This window comes from Oryza sativa, chromosome 3 (genome assembly GCF_034140825.1).
Source record: "Oryza sativa Japonica Group chromosome 3, ASM3414082v1".
Classification (NCBI taxonomy): Eukaryota; Viridiplantae; Streptophyta; class Magnoliopsida; order Poales; family Poaceae; genus Oryza; species Oryza sativa.
In genome coordinates this window covers 3,492,032-3,515,498 of record NC_089037.1, presented here as the reverse complement: position 1 = coordinate 3,515,498, position 23,467 = coordinate 3,492,032, and the positions used below count along the sequence as shown (strand labels likewise).

Sequence of the window (23,467 nt, the reverse complement as noted above, 5' to 3'; positions counted from 1 at the left end):
GCCGCTGCAGTGGCGTCGCGGCGGCGGGAGGAGTGGAGGTCGCGGCCTGAGAGGATGGCGGTGGCATGGTGCGTGCTGGTGGTGGTGCTCCTTCTCCCCCGGTGTTCGGCAGTGGCGCGTGAGGCTCCGTGGGCTGGATGGGGGCTCCGATTGCACGAGAGCTCGTCGGAGCGGGGTACCTCGCCATTGCTGCTCTCTGTTGCTGCGACACGTGAGGATTCCCGGTCGGAGTCGGGATGGTCGGAACGCCCGGCGACATTGCCATTGACGGAGCTCCCTGAGCGTTCGACAATGGCGCGTGGGGCCTCACGGTGGACAGTACTGCTGTATGAGAGCTCCTCGGAACCATGGCCTGCGCCATTGCAGCTCGCGCTCCCCGCATCCGCTTGTGTTGCAACGGTGCGGCCGGGATGCCGGTCACAGCTATGTGGGAGCTCTGACCTGCCGGCACCATCCCAGCCGGCGAAGCTCCCTGCATTGGTGGCGCCGCCCAGGGAGCCCTGATAGCGCCTCTCATCGACGGAGCGTTCTGCACGGGCAGTGATGGCGAAGGACCCCTAGCGGTGGTAGCGGCAGCGCCGGAAGCTCCAAAGCTCGCCGGCCGCGGCACGCCGGTCATCGGTGTCGCGTTCTGCCTCTGCATTGTCGGAGAAGGCGAGGGAGCCCTTGCGGCCGTACCACGAGCAACGGGAGCCCCAAGGTTCACCGGCCGCGGCCCGCCGGTCATCTGTGGCGCGTTCTGCGTGGAAGGGGAAGGAGATGAAACCCTCGCGGCCGCGGCGCCAAAGCTCGCCGGGCGCGGCACGGCGGTCATCTGTGGCGCGTTCTGCACGGGCGGGGAAGGCGTCGCGGCCGTAGCAGCGCCAAGGCTCGCCGGCCGCGCCGCGCCGGTCATCGGCGGCGCGTTGTGCGCTTGGGAGGAAAGCGGTGGAGGCTTCGCGGCCGTTGGAGCACCGGCGCCGGGAGCAGAGAGCGCCGCCATGTTCGCCTCCGTGATCGTGGTGAAGTGGAAGGAAGGATACGTGTTGTGTCACGAAACGTCGAGGCCGTGTTGGCGACTTAAACCGAAGCCATGTCGAAACCGAGTTGATCTCGCTATGCTCCGAGTCGGATTCCAGCTTGGCACACGGAAGCCGCGAACGAAAGCGTATTTTGTGATTACGTTTAGGGTGGCTCTATTTTGATTTCTACGGAATACGTATTCCTTGTTTGAACACGGCTTTAGTTAGTAACACTCACCAATTGGGACGAACACCTCGACTCCTCGAGTCACCAATGGCGATTCCCCGTCGCCTCGCCGCCGCCGCGGCCGCCGAAACCACCAAACGCTCGGCGGCAGGTCTCGCCGCCGCCCTCGGTGGAAGCGGAGGGAAGCCCGCAACAGCCGACCTGGCCGCTGCCGCGACGGCCGCGGCGGCCGCCGGTCGCGCCTCCGAATGCCAGTCCCTCCTCCTCCGCATGTCGCGCCGCCGCGGCGCCTGCCGTCGCGAGATCGTCTCCTCCCTCCTCGGCTCCTCCCCCACCCCGCAGCCGCGGGTGTTTGACCTCCTAATCCGCACCTACACCCAGTCCCGCAAGCCCCGCGAGGCCTTCGAGGCATTCCGCCTCATCCTCGACCACCGCGTCCCCATCCCCGCCGCCGCCTCCAACGCCCTGCTCGCCGCCCTCTCCCGCGCCGGATGGCCCCATCTCGCCGCGGACGCCTACCGCCTTGTCTTCTCCTCCAACTCCGAGGTAAACACGTACACGCTTAACATAATGGTCCACAACTACTGCAAAGCCCTGGAGTTCGACAAGGTTGACGCTGTCATCTCCGAGATGGAGAAGAGATGTGTCTTTCCTGATGTGGTTACACATAATGTGATGGTTGATGCTAGATTTCGCGCTGGGGACGCGGAGGCAGCAATGGCGTTGGTTGACTCAATGGTTAGTAAAGGGCTAAAGCCTGGGATTGTGACGTATAATTCGGTTCTGAAAGGGTTATGTAGGAGTGGGATGTGGGATAAAGCATGGGAAGTGTTCAAAGAAATGGATGATTTTGGTGTTGCGCCTGATGTTCGGAGTTTTACCATTTTGATTGGGGGATTTTGTAGAGTTGGGGAGATTGAGGAGGCGTTGAAGATTTACAAGGAGATGCGGCACCGTGGTATTAAACCAGATTTGGTGAGCTTTAGTTGCTTAATTGGATTGTTTGCAAGGAGGGGGAAGATGGACCATGCGATGGCGTACTTGAGGGAGATGAGGTGCTTTGGATTGGTACCCGATGGTGTGATTTACACAATGGTAATAGGCGGATTTTGTAGGGCTGGGTTAATGTCAGATGCTCTGAGAGTTAGGGATGAGATGGTTGGCTGTGGATGTTTGCCAGATGTGGTAACTTACAATACTTTGTTGAATGGGCTCTGTAAAGAGCGCAGGTTGTTAGATGCAGAAGGGCTTTTGAATGAGATGAGGGAGAGAGGGGTTCCACCAGATTTATGTACCTTCACAACTTTGATTCACGGGTATTGCATAGAGGGTAAACTAGACAAGGCGCTGCAACTGTTTGACACAATGTTGAACCAGCGTTTGAGGCCAGACATAGTAACATATAATACTTTGATCGACGGAATGTGCAGACAAGGTGATCTTGACAAAGCCAATGATCTATGGGATGATATGCATTCTCGTGAAATCTTCCCCAATCATGTTACGTACAGTATCCTAATCGACAGTCACTGTGAGAAGGGACAAGTGGAAGATGCATTTGGTTTTTTGGATGAAATGATAAATAAGGGCATTTTGCCAAACATCATGACATATAATTCCATCATTAAGGGCTATTGCCGGTCTGGAAATGTTTCAAAGGGGCAGAAGTTCTTGCAAAAGATGATGGTCAACAAGGTGTCACCTGATTTAATTACTTACAACACCCTAATCCATGGTTATATCAAAGAAGATAAGATGCACGATGCTTTTAAGTTGCTTAACATGATGGAGAAGGAAAAGGTTCAACCAGATGTTGTCACATATAATATGCTCATAAATGGGTTTTCTGTACATGGTAATGTGCAAGAAGCTGGTTGGATTTTTGAGAAAATGTGTGCTAAAGGAATTGAACCAGATAGATATACATACATGTCTATGATAAATGGTCATGTCACAGCTGGCAACTCGAAGGAGGCATTCCAGCTTCATGATGAGATGCTTCAAAGAGGGTTTGCTCCTGACGATAAATTCTGAGGGTCCTCATTTTCTTCTTTATTGGATTCCGTAGAGCCATTGGATAATTTAGGAAAGAGAAACGCAGGGCTGCAGGCACTGTGCAGTTTGTGAATATTCAGAATTCTGCTGAAAGTCTGAAACAAATGCCTATGGATTTGAAGGTGAGAAATTTTAATATTCTGCAGTTGGCACTATAACATCTTCTAGTCTCTTCATGCCACTCTTCTACTTATTGACCTAGTGGAACCAACCATGATAAATGATACCAAGTTACTATTTTGAGTATGACTTGGTAAGATGTAATGCTATCCATTTTCTGACCAGCAAGAAGCTAAACATCTACTGAGTATTATTTTTCTCTTGACAACAGTGGTGCTTGGTTGAGTTACTTTTTTCCTTTTCTTTTTTTTTGCATTCCATCCCTCAATAATTTTGTTTGAGATTTGGTACCATCACACTGAGGCTGTGTTTAGTTCCATGCTAAAATTGGAAGTTTGAAGAAATTGGAGCGATGTGATGGAAAAGTTGGAAGTTTGTGTGTGTAGAAAAGTTCGATGTGACGGAAAAGTTGGAAGTTTGAAGAAAAAAGTTGGAATCTAAACAGGGCGTGACTGTAATTTCCATAGGCTGCTGGTTAATTTTGTGGAAGTCTCTCCCATCAGGTAACATGTTCCATATACTTCTTCGCCAAGACCCAGGAATTTGCTATCCGGGGTTGTGCTTTTGTTTTCGGGGCACTGGAGAAATCAAGTACACCTTTAAATTTTCAGGTACTCTTCAAACCAAACTCGTCTCTCTCTCTCTCTCACACACACACACACACACCAAAAAAAAAAAACTGTGCTTCCTCCCTTCTATGTTTTGTCAAGACATTGTGTAGTGGTAGTACATTGTGTAGTCCCACAGTGATCTGAACCACCGTTTGAGATCAGGAAAAGGATTCAATTTGGCAATGACTGTACAGTTTATTCTCACTTGTATTAATTACTTATCTTCACTTCAGTTGTTTGTTCCTGTTCAGGGAACCAGAAGTTTGGAAGATCACTGGAAAATCCTAGTTGGTGAGAGATATTAGTACACAAAGCATCGTGATGTCTGAGATATCTACATATAACATACAGATTCCATAATGATCTGCGAGGTTATTTGCTATTACTGGATCTTCCTTACGTCAAAGATGTTTCTTTTAGTCATGCCATGATACAGACAGACGAGTACTGCTTGCTAAGGAGTCACAATCAACAGAACGTGATTGATCAGAAGGAAACGGCAAGTGAGTTCAGGAAAAGGTAACATTCAAAACAATTATAAAAAAGATGTCATATTGAAAACAACTCTGCACAAATCAGGGCAATCAAAACTTCTGTACAAAAAGAACAAATGAATTGGCTGTGGAGGGTTAAAAGGGCTCCTTAAGAATAACCTCTAGAAGAACAGGAAAAGAACAGAAAAGAAAGAAAAAAAAAATGAATATTGTACATGTACATGTTTCAAAGCTCTCATGGTGTTTGGCATCTTCTTCCAGGATTGTTAGGATCATTGGTGCATCCAGATGCACCTGGCTTTGCTGAAGTTAAGAACACCGTGCTTCCCTGTCGTGGCTGCGATCTCGCTCCCAGCAATCTGGATGCATGACTGATGGTGATTGTGGTGCTGAAGATCAGCATGAAAATGAGAGCTAGAGGCAGAACTTGCTGTCTTCTGATCGGCATAGTTGAGCAGCTGACCTCCTGGTATGTTCTGAATTCTTGTGGAAGGCGAGTTACGAAGGCTGAAAAACTGGGGTGAATATAAAGACTGTGTCAACACGTATATGTTCATATGTTGTATAAATTTATAATGCTCTTGAGCGCGTTTGGTTCCTTGTGTGTCAAGCTTCGATGTGCCTACCCGAGGGCTCGACGCGTTGTCGCGGTCAGCTACGACTTGCAAAACCATTCATCACGTGGTTTTCATGTAATTGTAAACCTTGACCTTCGCATAAGAGAGCTTGACCTTTGGCATAAGAGAGTCTTCGTGTAGAATTCATACGAAATCCCTTTCACAGTTTCAACATTCCAGAGTTTTAAGTGCATGATCATTCAATACTATTCCGTACTCTCCAAGGCTCAGTAAGGAATGCTAAATCTCTCGTTTTCTTCATGTTAAAGAGGATGCAGCTTGAATGGTCGAATTCACAATTGACGGCTCCACCCCAAAAAAGTTCAGGATGACTCGAAGTCGAATCCGCGTAATACGCTGGCGAAAATTGAATGGGCCAAATGTAGCCCATATCCATTTTATTCATGGGTCTTTGAACAATTGAGCTCGAAAGCCCAGCTCTCTCTCGTGAAAAGCTTAACCGACCTAGCTCTCGAGGGCGCGCTCAGAACCAAAAATTTCGAAAAGGTAAGGCCGAAATCGCCGCCTCCTCCCTCCGGTTTCTCCCCCTCCCAGAGCGTAGCCTGCGCCTCCTCTCGCGATGCACCACGGCGGCGGCGGCGGCGCGATCCGCGTGCTGAATGTGGCGGAGAAGCCGTCGGTGGCGAAGTCCGTCGCGGAGATCCTGTCGCGGCCGTCGGGCGGGATGCGGTCGCGGGAGGGGCGGTCACGGTACAACCGCGTCTTCGAGTTCGATTACTCCATCGGCGGCCGCGCCTGCCACATGCTCGTCACCTCCGTCACGGGGCACCTCATGGAGCTCGAGTTCGACGACCGGTTCCGCCGCTGGCACTCGTGCGACCCCGCTGATCTCTTCCACGCCCCCGTTCGCAAGTCCGTACCCCAGGTACGGCTCTCTGTTTCCTGCTACCCATTTCTCCGAACAGTTGGTGCGCAACGCGCGGTGTCCTGTGAATTGTGCCCTCACCAGTCACGTGTCGTTTTTTGCATGGTGTGGTCTCTTAGTGTCTTGCGTCCATGGAGTTGGCTGTGTTTAACTCACGGTGAAATGTGCGGCACTGAAATTTCGTTGACTAGTTTATGTTCGTGCGTTTGGTGGTGTACTGTACCTGGATTCCAGTTCGTGGGGGCCTGAGGGTCTAATAATGAGTACCTGATTTGTACTATCAATGGATGCGTCTGCTGATTTTGTTTAGGGTACTGCACTTAAGGAACTCTATTCTAGGGTTCTTCAGGAGCTTGATCGGGGGACATCGCATGATTGCTACTCGTTTTTGAATTGGGAACCACTAGTGCTGCTGGTCATTTGCACTGTTGCGCAGCAGCAATCTGGTTCCAGTCATATACGTCTGTGTGTTGTACTATACATGTGATACATTAAGTTATTGTTATTGTGATAGGAAGAGGGATACAGTAATGCATAAACTGTCCTATTTGGTTATTTTGAAAAACTGAAGGCTATACTTGCTATTGCTGGTATAAGAGGGTAGTTGTATGCCGGGCTGGCCGACCTAGTATGATTATATGAACACCCTGGCAGATACTATTCTCAGGCCTCAGGAAGTCGGGCTTTTGTTCTGAAATTAAAGTTTATCCTACAACATCATTTATCTTGCAGAAAAATTAGTAAACTAGAGGCAGAAGTTAAACAGATATACAAGTTTCCTCTCATTCTTCCGTTCTTCCAGCATCAGGAGAACAAGATGCTACTCTTTTTGTCGGTTGCACTGCCACAACCATGCTGGAGCTTGCTTGTTGTATGTGATTTGGTGTAGCAGTATGTTTTCTCCATAGTCATCATTGATCTGATAGATTGCCTATGTATCTTTTCCTTTTGTCTTTTTAGAATCTCCTATCTTAGATGGATTTATTGGGTAACATGCAGGCATGCCTTAAATTGCTGAGAATGACCATGCTCATTTGTCTATTTGCCCAAACACGTGATCTGTTTTTGTGTTTTGATGCTAGTGGTATGGTCTGATGGTAATGAAGTTATAATTACTGCTCCAGTTTCTTTTTTTTTCAGCTGAGGTATATTCATTTTTTTAATTAATTGCAGGATAAGCAAGACATAAAAAGAACATTGGAAGAGGAAGCCAGGAAGTGTCAGTGGCTTGTGCTTTGGCTTGATTGTGATAGAGAGGGTGAGAATATCGCATATGAAGTGATTGATATATGCGCAGGTGCCAACAGCCGCCTCAACATTTGGAGAGCTCGTTTCTCAGCTTTGATTGACAGGTATTTGTTGCTACTGATGACTTTCTCTTCTTGATTGCAAAGATGGCATATCCATCTCCTGCATCGCACGGGTATCCCCATTCACTTCACATCCGGCCCGATTGGTGTTACTTTGAGTTAGTTGTATGGAGATGAACTATGGTGTTCAAGTTGACTGGATAAACCCGACCCACAGTCCCACACTCATCCCAAATCTCCTGTTAATGTCTTAAAGAAATGAAACTGCAGGGAAATCCATGAAGCTGTGCAACATCTTGACAGACCCAACAAGCTCTTTGCTGATGCTGTTGATGCAAGACAGGTAATTAAATTATCATTCCAACCTTTGTTGATGTTGCATTCTCTTGCATCACATCTACTGAGAAGTACTACAGCAACTCTAGCAAACTAAGGTCCTCGAAGAGCCTCTGCCACATGTTCTGACTATAATATTATAGCTTTTGTACTGGTATAGGAATGGAATGGGACGACGGTATATTTTCTCCTTCTTATATTATTCTTCTCAAATGAAAAGCATTTTCTTGCACCTTCTTAGTGTCTTGAAGATCTCCGATGATTATTAAGAATTTTGTACAGGAAATTGACCTTCGCATCGGTGCCTCCTTCACAAGGTTCCAGACAATGCTGCTGAAAGATGCATTTGTTCTTGATGACACTGGTGATGATAGGAATATAATTCTGAGTTATGGTCCTTGCCAGGTACTTCACTATAGAGTATGAACAGAAGATACTAAATGATGCCTACTTTCATCTTGGTGTAACATGTTCTTTGCATTGCAGTTTCCAACCCTAGGATTTATTGTTGAGCGTTTCTGGGAGATTCAAGCTCATGAACCTGAAGAGTTCTGGACAATAAATTGTTCCCACACTTCAGATGAAGGCACTGCATCTTTTGGTTGGATGTAAGATGCACTCGACATGTTGTACTGATTCTTTCATTACAAACGTCATCTGAGATTATTTCTTGTTTGGCAGACGTGGTCATTTGTTTGATTACTCATCTGCTGTTGTGATCTATGAAATGTGTGTTGAAGAACCAATGGCGACAGTGAGCCCTTGACATCTTTTATTTCAACACCAATGTTCACGAAATAATAACGATAAGTATCTTTGATGACAGAACAAAAGTACCAGTTTAGTTGTATTTTTTCCCTGCAGGTGCAAAATGTAAGGAATCAAGAGAAACTAAAATACCCCCCATATCCACTAAGTACCATAGAGCTTCAGAAACGTGCCTCTAGGTACTTCAGAATGAGTTCCGAGCACACAATGAAGGTGTTAAAAATAATTCTATTTTGGTAACCTTGTATACCTAGAACAGTTTTGCTAGCCAATTATGGCCACATATCACTGAACTGATTGTTTTGCTGAGTGCTCTCTTGTCCTGTCTATATCAGGTGGCTGAGGAACTTTATCAAGCTGGATTTATTAGTTATCCCAGGACAGAGACTGATAACTTCTCTCCAAACACTGACCTACATGTATGTTTTCAAATTTACTAGTTCCTCTTGTCCATTCTTATTTCATGGTTTGATGATTCGGATTACATGTTATTGAATATTTGCACCTATAACTTTCATTTTTACATAATTTACATGATAAAGAATATGTTCTCAAAGTCAAATACTCCCTCTGTTCCTAAATATAAGCATTTATAGCAATTCAAACTTTGTACACAAATATAAGCATTATCTTGGACACAGTTTTCAAAGTAGGGGAATCTAAGCAATTTCAGCCAGTCAGATGATTGGGAGGGAATCCAAGCAAGGGCATTTGAGTTTCGCCTAAACCCTTAATCTTTTCTAAACAACCTATAAATACTTATATCTGGGAACAGAGAGAGTAATTGGTTTGTTACTTTTTTTTTTGGTAATTGGTTCCCCTTTTCATTTTGTGTGGATATGCTAACACATGATGATCCCCGTCACGTTTAAATATTTGATTTATAAAATTCTAATCATATGTCATTCATGAAATGCCACTAGAAAATATTAAAAGCGTTTTCTACACTCTGATAAATACCTGCGATGGTTATACCATTTTAACCTTCCCTTGTTTGTTTGTTTTTTCAAAAAGAATATATCTATTTTTTCCGACATGTTTGGGTACTTTTGATGTAGTCCATCGTACATGAACAAGTGGCTCATCCAAATTGGGGAACATATGCTCAGCGTCTTTTGGATCCTGAAGCAAGACTTTGGAGAAACCCCAGCAATGGTGGTCACGATGACAAGGCACATCCTCCTATTCATCCAACAAAATTTTCAGCTGGGGAAACAAATTGGACTGATAATCACAAAGTATGTGTCTTTCCTATATAGCAGATACTATAGCATTTTTAATATTTTTTAAAGGCAGTATTTCTTATGTTCTACAAGTGTGTAATAAAACTCTTCATATTTGTCTTCTTGTGTCCAGAAATTGTATGAGCTTGTTGTTCGCCATTTCCTTGCTTGTTGCTCCCAACCTGCAGTTGGAGCTGAAACAACTGTGGAAATTGACATTGCTGGTGAACAGTTCAATGCATCAGGGCGCGTTGTTCTTGCTGTGAGCATCCTCAAACCTTGCTGGAATCGTCTATTGTTTCATAGGTGTTGCAAACGTGTAAATAGGCAGTATCCATACAGGACATGTAAATATGTTACATATCCTATACCTCTAATTCTGCTTGTTCTTTAGTTCTTTAAACACTTTGCTCCACTAATAAATCTGGTAAACAAGAGTAGGAGAAAGTGTATTTCAATCAGTAATAGAAACAACTTGATCTTATGTACAGAGGTGACATAGTCTTAACTTTTAAGCTCTGAGAAGCGTCTTCTTTGTGTTGAAGCTTCAATGTGAGTCTTGGGTTGCCATTCCTCCTTTAGTTTACATTAATTGGTTCTTTAATAGCATTGTTCTGAAAAAAAAATCATAAAACAATTAACTGTGCCAGTTGTGGTGCACTGCAATTAATATTTATTGGGAAGGGAAACATAAAGGATGATAAAATGTTTAGTCAGTAAACAAGAATGAAATGCTAGGAGAACTCATGAAAAATTTAACTTTGCCAATTTTGATGTACTTTAACTGCTTTGATATTTATTGGAAGGGAAAGAAAGGAGGAGCATTTAAATAGAAAGTGAATTACACAGCCAATATGCTTAACTGTTTACATTGCCAGGTATTTAGGTAGCATATTTAGGAAATGGACCTTCTGCTGGTACAGGTGGAAATGCTGTGCCCAGGAGTTCAGGAATGCAGTGTCTTTAATTTAATACTCCAGAATACATTTTCCTTTCTAACGTTAGTTCTAGTGCAATAGGATTATTTCATTTCTGGGTTACTTATGGCAAAATTCCTTTTCTGCATGTCCTATAAAATATGTTATATACTCTCTTCTAGAAAAATTATTTGGACGTATATCGGTTTGACTCATGGGGCGGTACATTACTTCCGACATACATCATTGGACAACAGGTTTGCTTCATTTGTACCAACACTTTCTCATTCATTTTATAGTGTCTTCTGTGCTATGTGGGTAAAAATACCTGTGTGGAATGTTCTTATAAAAGCCTGCAATTTAAGGATGACTGTAAATTTATATTCCCAATTAAAAAATTGATCCTTCTGATATGTTGTAACAGTTGGTGATTTATAGGGAAACTGTGCAATTCTGTATAGCAGTGTATTAGTCGCTACAATTTGTATGCATTGCTTGCTCAATATTTAGTAACTGCAGTATATATGAATCAGTTGTTCATTTTTTTTGAAAGAATATTCTGGTTGCTTTTTAGTTGTTTACCATGAGGAGTTGATGACCTTGCAGTTTGTTCCAACAACTTTAACGCTTGATTCTGGAATGACTCGCCCACCTCCTCTGCTTGCTGAAGCTGACCTCCTTGGTTGTATGGATAAAGTACACTTCTTGTCAATCTGCAACATAATATTTTCTTGTGGCAATATCATATGTATATTGAGTTGTGCCACTAAAATATTTGACTGATTGACTCCTTTCGCTTCCAGGCAGGAATTGGCACTGATGCAACGATGCATGATCACATAAAAAAGTTACTTGACCGTTGTTATGCAACCAAAGATGCAAATACACGGTTCTCCCCAACAAATCTAGTATGTTTCATCACAACTAAGTTTTCATTAGATCATTGCATGTAGCACAATATTCATTGTTTGCAATTATTTACATGTTAGTGTTATTATGACATGGCATCTAACAGAACTTCAGCTATCTAATCTCATCTTATGATAATACAATTTGTTTGATTACCTGGCTAGAATATTCTGAATATAAGTTTTTGCCCGCATTGAGAGAATTATATTAAGGCCCTCTTTGTTTAGGCTTAGGCTTATTGGCTTAGACTTTTAAGTCAGCTTATTGGCTTATACGATTTATAAGCCGGTGAATTTAATGTCTTAAATTTAATGGTGGAGTCATACATCTACCTCATATAAGCCAAAAAAGCTTCTCCAACCTAGCTTTTGGCTTAATAGTGTTAGAGTGGCTTATGGCTTCAAAAAAGCCAAACGAAAAAGCTGCATCTTTGTTTAGGTTTAGACTTTTCGGCTTATAAGTTGGCTTATAAGCCTAAACAAAGAGGGCCTAAGCCTGTGTGCAGATTGTCATACCTTAAGTCATAACATAAGATAAATAAACAGAATTCCCATTTCAAATATAATACTCTGTAGTAGCATGTTGCCCAGATGATTTTTTTACCACAACAACTCCATTGCTTTTCTGAAGAAATCTCTTATTATCATGTGGGCACTGCTGTTTGGTATGAAAGTAAGGATTCTATTGAGAACCAGGGCTACCAACCAGGGCTTGAACCTTGGTTCTCACAGAAAAAAAATGCCCCTTGTTGTTGTGTTCCCCTAAAGTACAGGTTAAGACACGGGCTGTGTCAACGAGTTCCCGTACGAGTAAGACCTGGCTTTTGGGGCATTTTCTCGACCTTAAATGCAATGCGTTTGGGACGTCTCTTCCCTTGTGTTGAGCTTTTCTTTTGAATGTCAGATTCATCAACATTTTTCATGCTTATAGTCATACGTAATGCATCCACACTTTTGGACAAAATAGCTGAAAGTATTACTTCTAATGACATATTCTATTTATTTCCGTTACATATACCTTCTGTGATTTCTATTGGACTAGTCCTGATAAGACAGTTTAGGGGTTTGTGCTGACCCGGCAAAAGTTTAGTGGGTTTTTTAGCCAGGCCGGCCTAAGATAGGCTGACCAAATTTACTTAAGAAAAGGAGTATTTACACACATACAAGTTTCAGACTTCGACAAGAAGCTGTCGAAGTGAAAGGATGTTGCCACAGCGGCAACTTCCTAAAAAGAAAAAATACAAGTTACAGAAGGTTGTTACTCTCCTAAAACATTGAAAACCCCAGCTTCTTTCCAGATCGCTGCTTCGTCTTTAATTGCGCCAAAAAGGAACCCCGCTGTTCGGCTCTGATTCTGGAATACTCGCGTGTTTCTCTCCTTCCAAATCATCCAACAGACCAGCAGCACCAAAGTGTCAAATGCGCTAAAAGTTTAGTGGGTTGTAAAATATATTTATCTGGTTCACAGGAAATACTGTTCTCTGTAATATATTTTTTCTCCAGTGCAGATAGTACTTGTCCATGAGATACTTTTTCTCCATTGTACTGAAAATGAAGCTCATCTGCTAATTTCACACGTGTCTTTTGTTTCTTTTTTCTCTAAATGCAGGGCGAGGCATTGGTGATGGGTTACGATGAAATGGGGTAAGTTGATTCTTAAACCTCACTTACTGAACCCATGTAATATGTTTGGTTTCTTGAAATAATTTAAGTCATTTTAGGTATGAGCTTTGGAAACCTTATTTAAGATCAATGATGGAAGCTGATATGAAATCAGTTAGCATTGGTACAAAGAGTAAATCAGAAGTACTTGAGAATTGTTTGCAGCAAATGAAGGCTTGTTTTCTTGATGTAAGTTCTTTTTTATGTATGTATAAAAGTAACAATATGGCGCAGGAAGTGAAGCATAGAAACTGTTCATCATCTATTGAATTGCTCTGACCTCTGAGTTTATATCTAGTAGTTAACCACTTATCATTGGTATAATGCAGGCAAGGGCAAACAAGGTGAAACTCTTTGATGCAATGGGAACATTCTTTGCAAGGTTTGATTGGATCCATTTGGCTTTCTTCTTTCATTGCTACAAATTTCTAGCTTCACTTTGACTTTTGATCTAGGTCAAGTAGACCGGTCAATGAGACACAGAACTCCATAGAAACTGTGAGACCATGTGCTGCATGCAATGAATCTGAAATGTTTCTGAAGCAAAGGCCGGTAAAATTATCTTCCCATACATCTTTTCTTTCTTGAAATGGTTCTGAAGCTTAGGCATATTGGAAGTGTCGCACTATGTCCATGCTTGAGCTTTGCTTTTCTTTCCTCAGACTGGCGAATTTATGGTTGGGTGTCGGGGCTTCCCTCAAGTGAGTAACATGTGTGCTTTGCTTAGTTACCAGACCTCTTGTTAGTAAAAAAGGAAATAAGAAACAATTCATTAATCTTGCCAGAAAAGAGCATATGGAACTAATAATGCAGCCAAAATAATTGAACTCCGACGAAAATTTTGATATTAATAGTCTTCCTGAACTTTCAGTGTAGAAATGTAGTTTGGCTCCCACGATCTCTTTCAGGGGCTGCTGTGACTGATCAAGTTTGTCCTACCTGTGCTCCAGGTGAATAATTTAGTTCCCCAATTATTGAAATTGTACCACTAGTATGATCAATGATTTTCACTGATGGACTGTTCCTTTGCTGATTCTCCTTTGAATATTGATAATCTGTTAAATTTACAGGTCCGGTTTATAAGATTCAATTTAAGTTTCGGCGAAGGGATATTCCACCAAATTTTGATGTCGATCACCTCGGTATACTCTCCTATTTCAATTGAAGTTCCATACTCACTTTAGTTTTTCAGTTAAAACTTATATGACCAAAAAACAAATCCTTCTTTCCTCTCAACACGTACACATCTTTTGTTTGGTTACATACTAAGGTGATTCGGACATATTTCATGCTGTTATAGGTTGTATTGGTGGATGTGATGACATACTCAAAGAGCTCATGGAATTAAGTAGATTTGGAAGTCATAGCCAGACTGCAACACCAGGTATCCGCAAAATGTTGAGTTCATCTTTTTAACCGCTACAAGTCAAGTTGTAGAGAATTAGATTCATTAGGGGTAATCGCAATCTTATGCTTATTGCAACTCAAAATATATAGAATCTAAAACAGGCTTGTTTTGTGGATTCACCTTATTTTGTCTCCCATGTTTTGCTTACTACTTCCTCCGTCTTTTAATAGATGACGCCGTTGACTTTTTCTCACATGTTTGACCATTCGTCTTATTCAAAAATTTTATGCAAATGTATAAGATATAAATCGCACTTAAAGTACTATGAGTGATAAAACAACTCATAACAAATAAATTATAATTACATAAATTTTTTGAATAAGACGAATGGTCAAACATGTGAGAAAAAATCAACGGCGTCATCTATTAAAAAAGGGAGGTAGTATATCGAAAGTAGGCCTTGTTGTCATTTGTTAAAAAACATGTATATTTTATGATCATATTTGTTGTTTCACAGCAAGAAATCAGAGCCAGACTGCAAGTGGTGTAAGGCAGGGGTCTTCAAGGCAAGATTTACATACTAGCTTTCATCCAGCCGTGCAATTTACTAACGGACAAACACCTGTTGTGAATCCTCAAGGTTTTCGTTCAACCCATACCCAAAGCTCAGGAAATGCATCAGGTGACTGTACTACTCAGTAATGTCTACAAATTGTTATGCAAGCCAATCTTCAGCTGGCCTGGCAACGAAAAAGAAGAGGTAATGCAAGCTCATGAATTGATCTTGAGCTATTTTCACACGCAGGTCAAGTACAGTGCACATCATGTCGAGAACCCTGCGTATTGCGAACTGCTAATACAGAGGCTAACAGGGGGAGGAAGTTCTATAAATGCCAGAATCTTGCATGCGGCTTTTTCGCGTATGTGAATCCTTTTAGTAACAGTGTTATTTTATCACACGATATTGATCTGCAGGGTGCATTTGCATCTGATCTATCCACTTGAAACTATCTAAGCATGCAGAGTATCACTAGTTATGCAGCTATCTCAGTTATGTTTTTCATAAATCTTATGTGCACATACTCCTATTCCGAACTAGGCAATAAACAGATTTATCTTAGCTTTCCCCCTGGTGTGATATTTTGCTCTAATCTCTATCAAGTTAAATAGCTAAAAACATAATAAGGAATATGATGCGAAAAGAGAAGCTGTCAATTATAGGGGTTTGTTTTAGCTATCTATGCATTGCGTTGCCTGATGTCTCTGTGTGCAACGCAGATGGGAAGACGATGTGGAGAACTCTGCGCCGAGGGGCCGTGGCGGGCGTGGGCGGGGCGGGCGCAGTAGCAGCAGGCAATCATCTGCATCTGCATCTGCAGGGCGGAGAGGCGGCACCCAAGGGCGAGGCAGGAGGGGCAGAGGACGGAATGCTGATGGCATGATGTTCGTTGCGGCGACGGGCGAGCCCGTTTACGGCAGCTGCTTCATCTGCGGCGACCCTACCCACTTCGCTAATGTCTGCCCCAACCTCGGGAGATAGATCTCAGGCCAATTGGTCCGCGATGCCCGTACAGATTGGCAGCGTAACGGCGTTGGCACGGTAAGTTGACCCCCCCCCCCTCTTATGCATTAGTAATAATCATGATGACTAGTTTATGGTAAACTTGTTAATGGTTTTCTGGAAATTGGGAAAAAAAATTGAGTATTTATACTGCCGCCGATTCAGAACATATGTGAAGGTACTGCTCGGAACTGTCATGTGGCTATACAGGGCACATAGCCACAATGGCAGAAGGCAATGTCAACCAGGACCTGTACCTAGACTTGCAAACACGTGATGCGAGAGGGAAAGGCACTTGCCCACGCTTCAAAGTTGAAAAATGCTGCAAACCAAAAGCTGTATGAGATGATCAAATGATGGTATCTTCGAAATGTACCCACGGTGGGCTGCGATGCACGTACGCAGCCTTGTAAAGTCTTTCCAAGCAGTACCCAATCCCCTCATTGCTCCTGAGAAATTTCGTCACTCACCAAAACTTTTTAGTCAAAAGTTCAGCGGAAAAAATGGATCATGCCGTCACTCTTTTCCTTGCCCTATTACCATCAACCCGCTGTTTGTTTCGTCTTGTCACTTTCTTGATATATGACGAGTTGTTTCTCTAAATGATATGTTTATCAACTCTTTGTTACTGTAGGTCACATCGTTGTCATAACACGGCCCTCTTTTTTCTCAGATCACACGTACAAGCATGAAGCATCACTCGCAGGAATAAAGCCAATGCTAAAAAAAGCACTGGGTTGATGAGATCGTTCAGATGCTGGTTGAACGGTTAGATCAAGGTAATTGATTAGCATATCTTTTTTCTTTTGTGTTGAATCTTTCTGGTGTGACCAATCTCAGTTTGAACTCCTTGAATAATCAACTAAGCCTCCTTTTTTTCAACCTTTGCTCTTAAAACTAAGTATTTTCTTTAGCTAGCTAATTAGAGAGAAGAGAGCATAAAAGAGGAATGATTGCATACGTGAGGGGCTTTGCATGCTTTGGTGCTTCGGCTCCACCTAACGGTGTCGGCAACGGCATGGCTTTGCAGAGATGCTTCAGTTGTCACACATGCATGTAGTCTAGTTACTCTAGTAGTCTACTGAAAATCTTGGAAGCGATCTTTCCATGATCGGAAAGATTCGTAACGAGGACGACACGAACCGATCAAGCCCTTTGTTTACCATCATTGCCCACACGCCCACCTAGCAGCTGATAGCATATATGCTGCTGCACTGGCCGTAACTTTGTTTGCTACTACTATCAGCTGCTATGATTATAGGTGCCAAAAGGGGCTTTAAGTTGCTTATCATGTCCTAGTTAATCTCTCTTCCCTCTCCAGCCTCTCTTCCCTCTATCCACATAGAGGCTTAATTAGCAAATAATGAGGGATCGGATAGACTATCTAGTGAAGCTTCATTAATTCCTTAACGGGTGAACAACTTCCCAATTAATGTATATACACTGGGAACACCAATACGCTGAGTTTCTGAACCTTTTTCAAACTCCAAGCAACCAAGAACTTAACCACCAGAAATTAGTCTACCAAGACGAAGATGACGGAAGGCCATGAGACAATTCACTGGTACTCAAACACAACCATGGAACAACATCAACTGGCACTACACATAAGTTGATCGCTTGGTCTCGGTGCATATGTACACATCCAACCGAGTCTGGGATAGAGTTATAGGAAATGGAGAGCACTTACCAGTGAGCGAGATGGAAGATATATATCGATGCATGGTGATGGTGGATGGAGCACGGACGGCTGGCTGCACGGCCAAACATCGTCCTACCTGCAGAAGCTTCACGCTGGCAGTGTCGCCCGCCGATTTGTGCCGAAGCCGAAGAACTAAACAGTTGAGTTGGGGGGAATGAAGCCTGGTCCGAAACCCCCCACCTAGCTTGCTTAGCTGCAGCTGAATCCGCCATTCCGCCCGGTGTTAGGTCTCGGACCAGACAACATTCCCCTCAACTGCCATAAAAATGAATGAATGAGAGGGAGACAGAGAGATATATATAGAGAGATTTTCATGTATAAGCTAGGAGCTTGTATATATATGGAGGGGCAGCTTGTTAGCTCACGGCAGATGACTCTGCTTTGAGCAGCTTTATGTCATACAAGTCCACATGCTTCTTTTGGCACCTTGTTGCTTTCACATTTACAGCTTGGATGAACAACGGTTCATCCAACCTAAACTGTACTGGCTACTTAGTCTTAACCACTGGCTAGTGCACTCAGTCTGACAATGCTATGTAATCCAAGTCAAACTTGCAAGACGTGACATAGCCATCTATTCCAACATGAACACGTCAGCAAATCATGAGCTCATGACCACTTGCTAGCAGCTAAGGGCAGCCACTGAATTAGTCATCTAGATTCACAGGATCATCTCAGACAAGAGATCAGCATTCAGCAAGCTATATGAGTATTATGATTAACCAAGTGGATGCAATGCATACATGAATATATAAGCTAAGCTGTTGAAATTAATTCACAACGCACAGCTGTTGCTGTGACATTTGCATGCGTAGTACATGATTTTATTCGCAAGCAAAGGATTTCTTTTGCTTTGCATGTACCGTGTTGCATAGCCAAGTTGTTTTGATTCCAATCTTAGCACTTAAGAAACTGTCCACCCCGGGCAACCTGCAGCTCTGCAACAACAAAGAGAACTTTTTATGTGGGGATGTGAAAGAGATCTAGCTTGAGCAAATGGATTTGATGGGGAGATTGTGAAAAAAGACCCAGGTGACTGAATCCAATAGTTAATTGGGATTGTGCAGGTGTAACCCGTACTGAACTACTAATCCTTTTTTCTCTTAGCTCATCATGAAGGTCAAAGATGGCCGTGTGAATCATGGAATAGTAATGCCAGGTTCTGGCAGTTTGGCTGGCTCTTTTTATGACAGAGGCTCATGGGAGAGTTTCTTGATTGATGTAGGGTAGGAATTTCTATTGGAAGATTGTAGAGAGGAACATGTTACATATGCTATATTCCTTATGGGCACGGTGATCTGTCGCATACCTATGTCTGCGAAGAATAAGCTGATTGGTTTGCAACTAACCGGACCACACAAGGTGGAGGTCCTGGAACACTGGTCTCCATGCCTGATTACTAGTTCTATTATTTAAGGATTTTCTTTTCTAAAATAATAGCACCTGTAGCTCTTACATTTTCAGAATTGCAGAATCTGATTATCAAACTTTAGTGTCTTTGGTTCATTGCCTCAAATTTTCAGGGAATTATTTGAAAATAAAATGAACCAGTCATTATTTCTTCAGTAGTTCAGTTCTTCTGGCTCCTTATCAGCTTTGATGGTTTTCTTTACCATAACGTGAGGCTATGCTTAAATCTCTCAGCCTCACATCACATGCAAAGGATTGTGTTTTGGGAAGAGATGGAGGACATCTGTTCCCCTCTTCTCTCTCCTCTCCAATCGTACAGTGTGAGGGGAGAATCGTTTTGCCTCCTGTGCAACCAAGAACCATTTTTTTTCCAAATTTCATTTGGGGATTTTTTTTTTTCATTTCTGGGCCTTTTGGTTGATCTTTACTACACGGATTTGTTCTGTTCCTCTCCAATATGCTCCAGATTTGGTGATTATGGGAATCGCAGCTTCTTGGTTGAAGATCTGCTGCATTGGTACGTTCCAGATATACTCTTTTATTCTGAACAATTTTGTTTGTACATGACACCCTGCATGTTCATCTGTGCAATTATTTGCAGGGAAGATTGGATCCTTGCTCCAATTGGTAAAAAGATTAGGTTATTGCGATCTATCCGTATGATCATTGGCATATGAAGAAAAAATGTCCCGTTCTTGGCTTAGCGCAGCTGAAGGTACTGCTGCATTGTAGCATTGTGAACTTTTCTAGGTGAAAGGCCTCATCTTCTGGAACCACACGTTGGTATGGGTGACCATGATTTTACAAGCGCTTCCTCCTCAACAATGTGGTTTGATCTGATTATCTTTGTGCCACATTAATAGGAATTTTGTGGAAAGGATTTGATTTTTAATCAACCTACATGCAAATCAGCGGTGCATTGATCTTCGATGGCAGCGAAGGCTCGTGCAAGGTCGCCGGACTTTGCACGGCAATTCTGGCCTGTGCTGTGCCATGCCTTCAGCGAATGCAGCCTGATCATAATGCTCTTTGTGACCGCCGTGGTGTCATTCACGGCCACAAGGTTTGCACGCATCTGGAGCCTACGACCACCGTGCATCCTGTGCTCAAGGTTGGATCGCCTCCTGCATGGAAACACCTGGTTCTCTGAAGATCTGATCTGTGCTGCACACAAGTTGGAAATCTCGCAATTGGAGTATTGCCAGAGTCACAACAAGCTCGCACACTCTGATGATCTGTGTGAAAGGTGCCTACTTTCATGTGCTGGTTTGGATGGTAAGCCCAATAAACTGAAGAGCATGAGAAATAAGGACAAGGTGAATTCTCAACCGAGGTCCAGGCATACACATTTATGCTCTTGTTGTTCAGAGACGTTTAAGAAGACACGGCATACACACAAGCTACCTGAGCTTGCAAATGGCATAGTTCCAGATGATGTGAGCACAGTGAAGGAGAGAAGCATAGACATGACTAGTGTAGGGCATTCTTCAGATGAAGGTTCTGAGGACTTGTCTTATGGAGGCTACAGTAAGCTGAATGTCCGCCATGATTCAGAGTCTGAGAACCGCATCTCGGATGATGATGAAGATGAAGATGGTAATTCAATGATTCACAAAGCTACGCAGAGAAGCAGAGACTTCTTATTTCATGATTCGCAACTACAACCTATGATCAGTGACACCAACAGCTTGTCCATGCATCCTTCTGAGAATGTTGTTCTTGCAGAGCCGATGAATACCGCTCCTGTGCCAGTGAGTACTGCAGCAAAAACTGACAATGTGGCCACTGGCACCAACCTTGTTAGTGCAGCGAAATCTTCAGAGCATATTGCGCAAGGTTCAAGGGAAATTAGCTTGAGCAATGTCAATGTAAGTGGAAACAATCATGACGTGCAACCGAAGATTGTGCCTGAACAAGTTTGCGCAGAGCTTCCGAAAGAGAAAAGTATGTATCTTTATCCAAAATGCTGCAATCCTTATATAATTTGAATTTATCTGAGTATGTCAAATTTGTTCTGTAGCTTTTCTGGTTGGTATTGAGGAAGTTGACGATTCAGCGGGTATTTCAGGAAGCCCTGACGAGGAAGTTGCTAAGGGTTTTGTTGCTTCTGCAAATGCAGGAATGAGTTCAGTTTTAGATGCCTGTATCAACCGCAAAAACAGTATGAAGAGTGCTTCTCGTCGTAGAAGCAACCTTCAATCTCCTCGATGGTCTGAAATAATCTCTGCTAAGGATAACAGTTCAAGAACTAACCAAGAAGTCAAGACATTCCTGTCCCAGATGTCTTCTGCGCGAGGCTTTGATGGTCCTTGGAGTGAGGTGGCCGCTAGTCCTAGAATCACACAGATTGATGATAAACAATATGATGCCACTGGGAGCAGACAATTTCTTGAGACTAACTACTCAAATATGGAACCATTTGATGTCCATGCTACTAGTGAAGATGAAGGTGATACCTCACTCGAAGGCCTGAAGCAGAAGGTTGAGCTTGGCAAGAAAAAAATGAGTATCCTTTATAAGGAGTTTGAGGCAGAGCGGAGTGCTTCAGCGGTGGCTGCGAGTGAAGCAATGGCTATGATCAATAGATTGCAGGAAGAAAAGGCTTCAATGCACATGGAGGCACTTCAGTACCTCAGGATGATGGAAGAGCAGGCTGATCATGACCAAGAAGCAATTGAAAGGCTAAATGACTTGCTTACAGAAAGGGAGAAAGAAATGCTTGACCTGGAAGCTGAACTTGACAATTATCGGAGGCTTCATGAACCATTTGGTTGCAAGTTTGATTTTACTGATGGAGATATGGCATCTGGAGTCTTGGATAGCTCAGATTTCATGAGGGATACCATGTTTGATTTTGAGGATGAAAAGGCAAATATTTTGAAATCCTTGAGCAAATTGGAGGAAACACTGGGCATGTCTTCCACAGATAGGCATAATTTTGGTGGCACATATGATAGTCTACAGAACATGTCAGTATTGCATCCGGAACACTGGAGCGGTGAGCCGGTTTCTTCTCAACAAATTGATGAAAATCAAAGTGTTGATTCCGGCTCATGTTCTCACCTAGATGATGGCAGAATCAGTTCTATGACGAGCGTTAAACATGAGATTTCACTTCTAAATACTAGATTCACGGCACTTGAAACAGATCAAAAGTTTCTCAAACAGATATTAAGCTCTCTAAAATGTAGTGATGATGGCGTACAATGTGTTCAAGAGATAACTGCACATTTGAGAGAGTTGCGAAGAATCATGACTGAGCAAAGAGAGAGGGCAGTTTTATGATCTCATAATTAATCTCTGAAGGTAACAATAGACCATAGTAGTAGTTAATATGAACATTGCTTCCATGATGTACATGCAATAGGTTACTCTTATACTCCCTCCGTCCCACAAAAAGCTAACCTATTATTGAATAGGTTTTTCCTGGTACAAACTCCTGTCTAGATTCGTTAGGAAACATTTCATTGAATACTAGGTTGGTTTTTTATGGGATGGAGGGAGTATATTGCAAATATCTGCTTTGAACTGTGCCATCAGAGTTTTTATTGACGATCCTCTACTTTCGTCAAAATTCCTTAGAATGCATGGTTAACTAAAAGGACACTAAAGTGTCTTTTGAATCTGCATTTTCAGCGCTAGCTACTCTATCAACTTCATTGACTTAGTATTATTTAATCTTCATATTTCCCCTTCTTTTAGAGAAATACTTTTCCTTGTATGCATAGAATCACGCTAGTTATGAAATGTTAGGCCTTGTTCTTTGTTCACTTATATCACCTTTTGTAATCAAGAGATCCTGATTCGGTCTCTTTTGCAGATCTGAAGTTGCTGCCACTGATTGTTACAGCACCATGATGCCTTCATGGTGGCATCTCGCTCGGAGATTTGACAGGGTCATTTGTGACCTGATCTCCCTGAACATAACATGGGAGAACACAGATTATATACACACCGATCTTGTTGGATGAGATCTTTCTTGTACAAATTGAAACGGTTGTTATTAGGATTTAGGAGTAAAGCTCTTCGCTGTAATTATAGTTTCCGGCTTCTGCCGAGATGAGGAAGGAATTCACTTAGTAAGCCAGCTACTGTTCATGTCAGATAAGTTCATACCGTCTTGAATTTATCCAACCACTTCTGGAGACAATCTATAGGCTATAGCCTAGATGAACTTGAAAATTTTTAAAGTCTAGCGGTTGCAGGAGTGCTGGTCACAGGTTACCTCTGATGCTCGGAGACTCGGACGTGTACAGACACTTGCCATTGATCAGCACAATTTTGCAGTAACGAGCAAGGGTTCAAAACTACACACGAAAGTAAACCTTGCAAAGTGTTGTCTTGGCTACAG

At 42.9% G+C, this 23,467-nt stretch overlaps 3 protein-coding genes and 1 long non-coding RNA gene across 10 annotated transcripts; 3 read left to right on the top strand and 1 right to left on the bottom strand.

Annotated features, from left to right (window-relative positions):
* The first annotated feature begins 1,207 nt into the window (after positions 1-1,207).
* Positions 1,208-5,257, top strand: LOC4331727 (pentatricopeptide repeat-containing protein At5g01110). 4 transcript variants are annotated; one of them, XM_066308870.1, is made up of 4 exons: positions 1,208-3,365; positions 3,750-3,974; positions 4,226-4,493; positions 4,730-5,257. In XM_066308870.1, the coding sequence occupies exon 1, from the start codon at positions 1,276-1,278 to the stop codon at positions 3,220-3,222; it is 1,947 nt and encodes a 648-aa protein (XP_066164967.1). In that variant the 5' UTR covers positions 1,208-1,275; the 3' UTR covers positions 3,223-3,365; positions 3,750-3,974; positions 4,226-4,493; positions 4,730-5,257. The 4 variants fall into 4 exon arrangements, with proteins under 4 accessions (XP_066164967.1, XP_066164968.1, XP_015630991.1 ...); XM_066308871.1 differs by having other exon boundaries at positions 4,208-4,493; XM_015775505.3 differs by having other exon boundaries at positions 1,208-3,974.
* Positions 5,258-5,565: 308 nt separating this feature from the next.
* LOC9269718 (DNA topoisomerase 3-alpha) lies at positions 5,566-18,952 on the top strand. 4 transcript variants are annotated; one of them, XM_066308866.1, is made up of 27 exons: positions 5,566-5,971; positions 7,145-7,323; positions 7,552-7,624; positions 7,900-8,022; positions 8,104-8,225; positions 8,299-8,371; positions 8,482-8,598; positions 8,721-8,804; positions 9,444-9,623; positions 9,742-9,870; positions 10,708-10,782; positions 11,132-11,221; positions 11,329-11,433; positions 13,043-13,077; positions 13,155-13,284; positions 13,425-13,477; positions 13,551-13,647; positions 13,758-13,796; positions 13,967-14,045; positions 14,166-14,237; positions 14,396-14,479; positions 14,961-15,125; positions 15,249-15,363; positions 15,722-16,043; positions 16,678-16,783; positions 18,643-18,738; positions 18,814-18,952. In XM_066308866.1, the coding sequence occupies exons 1-24, from the start codon at positions 5,666-5,668 to the stop codon at positions 15,981-15,983; spliced, it is 2,787 nt and encodes a 928-aa protein (XP_066164963.1). In that variant the 5' UTR covers positions 5,566-5,665; the 3' UTR covers positions 15,984-16,043; positions 16,678-16,783; positions 18,643-18,738; positions 18,814-18,952. The 4 variants fall into 4 exon arrangements, with proteins under 4 accessions (XP_066164963.1, XP_015631265.1, XP_066164964.1 ...); XM_015775779.3 differs by lacking the exons at positions 18,643-18,738; positions 18,814-18,952 and having other exon boundaries at positions 16,678-16,886; XM_066308867.1 differs by lacking the exons at positions 18,643-18,738; positions 18,814-18,952 and having other exon boundaries at positions 16,639-16,886.
* LOC107278303 (uncharacterized) lies at positions 13,275-17,994 on the bottom strand. The gene is made up of 2 exons (XR_010740226.1): positions 17,695-17,994; positions 13,275-13,833 (listed from the first exon to the last, which is right to left on the bottom strand). It is a non-coding gene; the product is annotated as an uncharacterized lncRNA (long non-coding RNA).
* Positions 18,937-23,298, top strand: LOC112936089 (probable myosin-binding protein 4). Its single transcript, XM_026023825.2, has 5 exons — positions 18,937-19,633; positions 19,718-19,899; positions 19,980-21,060; positions 21,137-22,422; positions 22,937-23,298. The coding sequence occupies exons 3-4, from the start codon at positions 20,046-20,048 to the stop codon at positions 22,399-22,401; spliced, it is 2,280 nt and encodes a 759-aa protein (XP_025879610.1). The 5' UTR covers positions 18,937-19,633; positions 19,718-19,899; positions 19,980-20,045; the 3' UTR covers positions 22,402-22,422; positions 22,937-23,298.
* The last annotated feature ends 169 nt before the right edge of the window (positions 23,299-23,467 follow it).

Excerpts from the sequence above, each read along its gene's own strand:
- LOC9269718 (XM_066308866.1), top strand. The coding sequence starts at position 5,666 with ATGCACCACGGCGGCGGCGGCGGCGCGATCCGCGTGCTGAATGTGGCG. Across the intron at positions 13,648-13,757 it reads TGTTTCTGAAGCAAAGGCCG|ACTGGCGAATTTATGGTTGG; the intron begins GTAAAATTATCT and ends TTCTTTCCTCAG. Across the intron at positions 14,480-14,960 it reads TAGCCAGACTGCAACACCAG|CAAGAAATCAGAGCCAGACT; the intron begins GTATCCGCAAAA and ends GTTGTTTCACAG.
- LOC112936089 (XM_026023825.2), top strand. The coding sequence starts at position 20,046 with ATGGCAGCGAAGGCTCGTGCAAGGTCGCCGGACTTTGCACGGCAATTC. Across the intron at positions 21,061-21,136 it reads AGAGCTTCCGAAAGAGAAAA|CTTTTCTGGTTGGTATTGAG; the intron begins GTATGTATCTTT and ends TTTGTTCTGTAG.
- LOC4331727 (XM_066308870.1), top strand. The coding sequence starts at position 1,276 with ATGGCGATTCCCCGTCGCCTCGCCGCCGCCGCGGCCGCCGAAACCACC.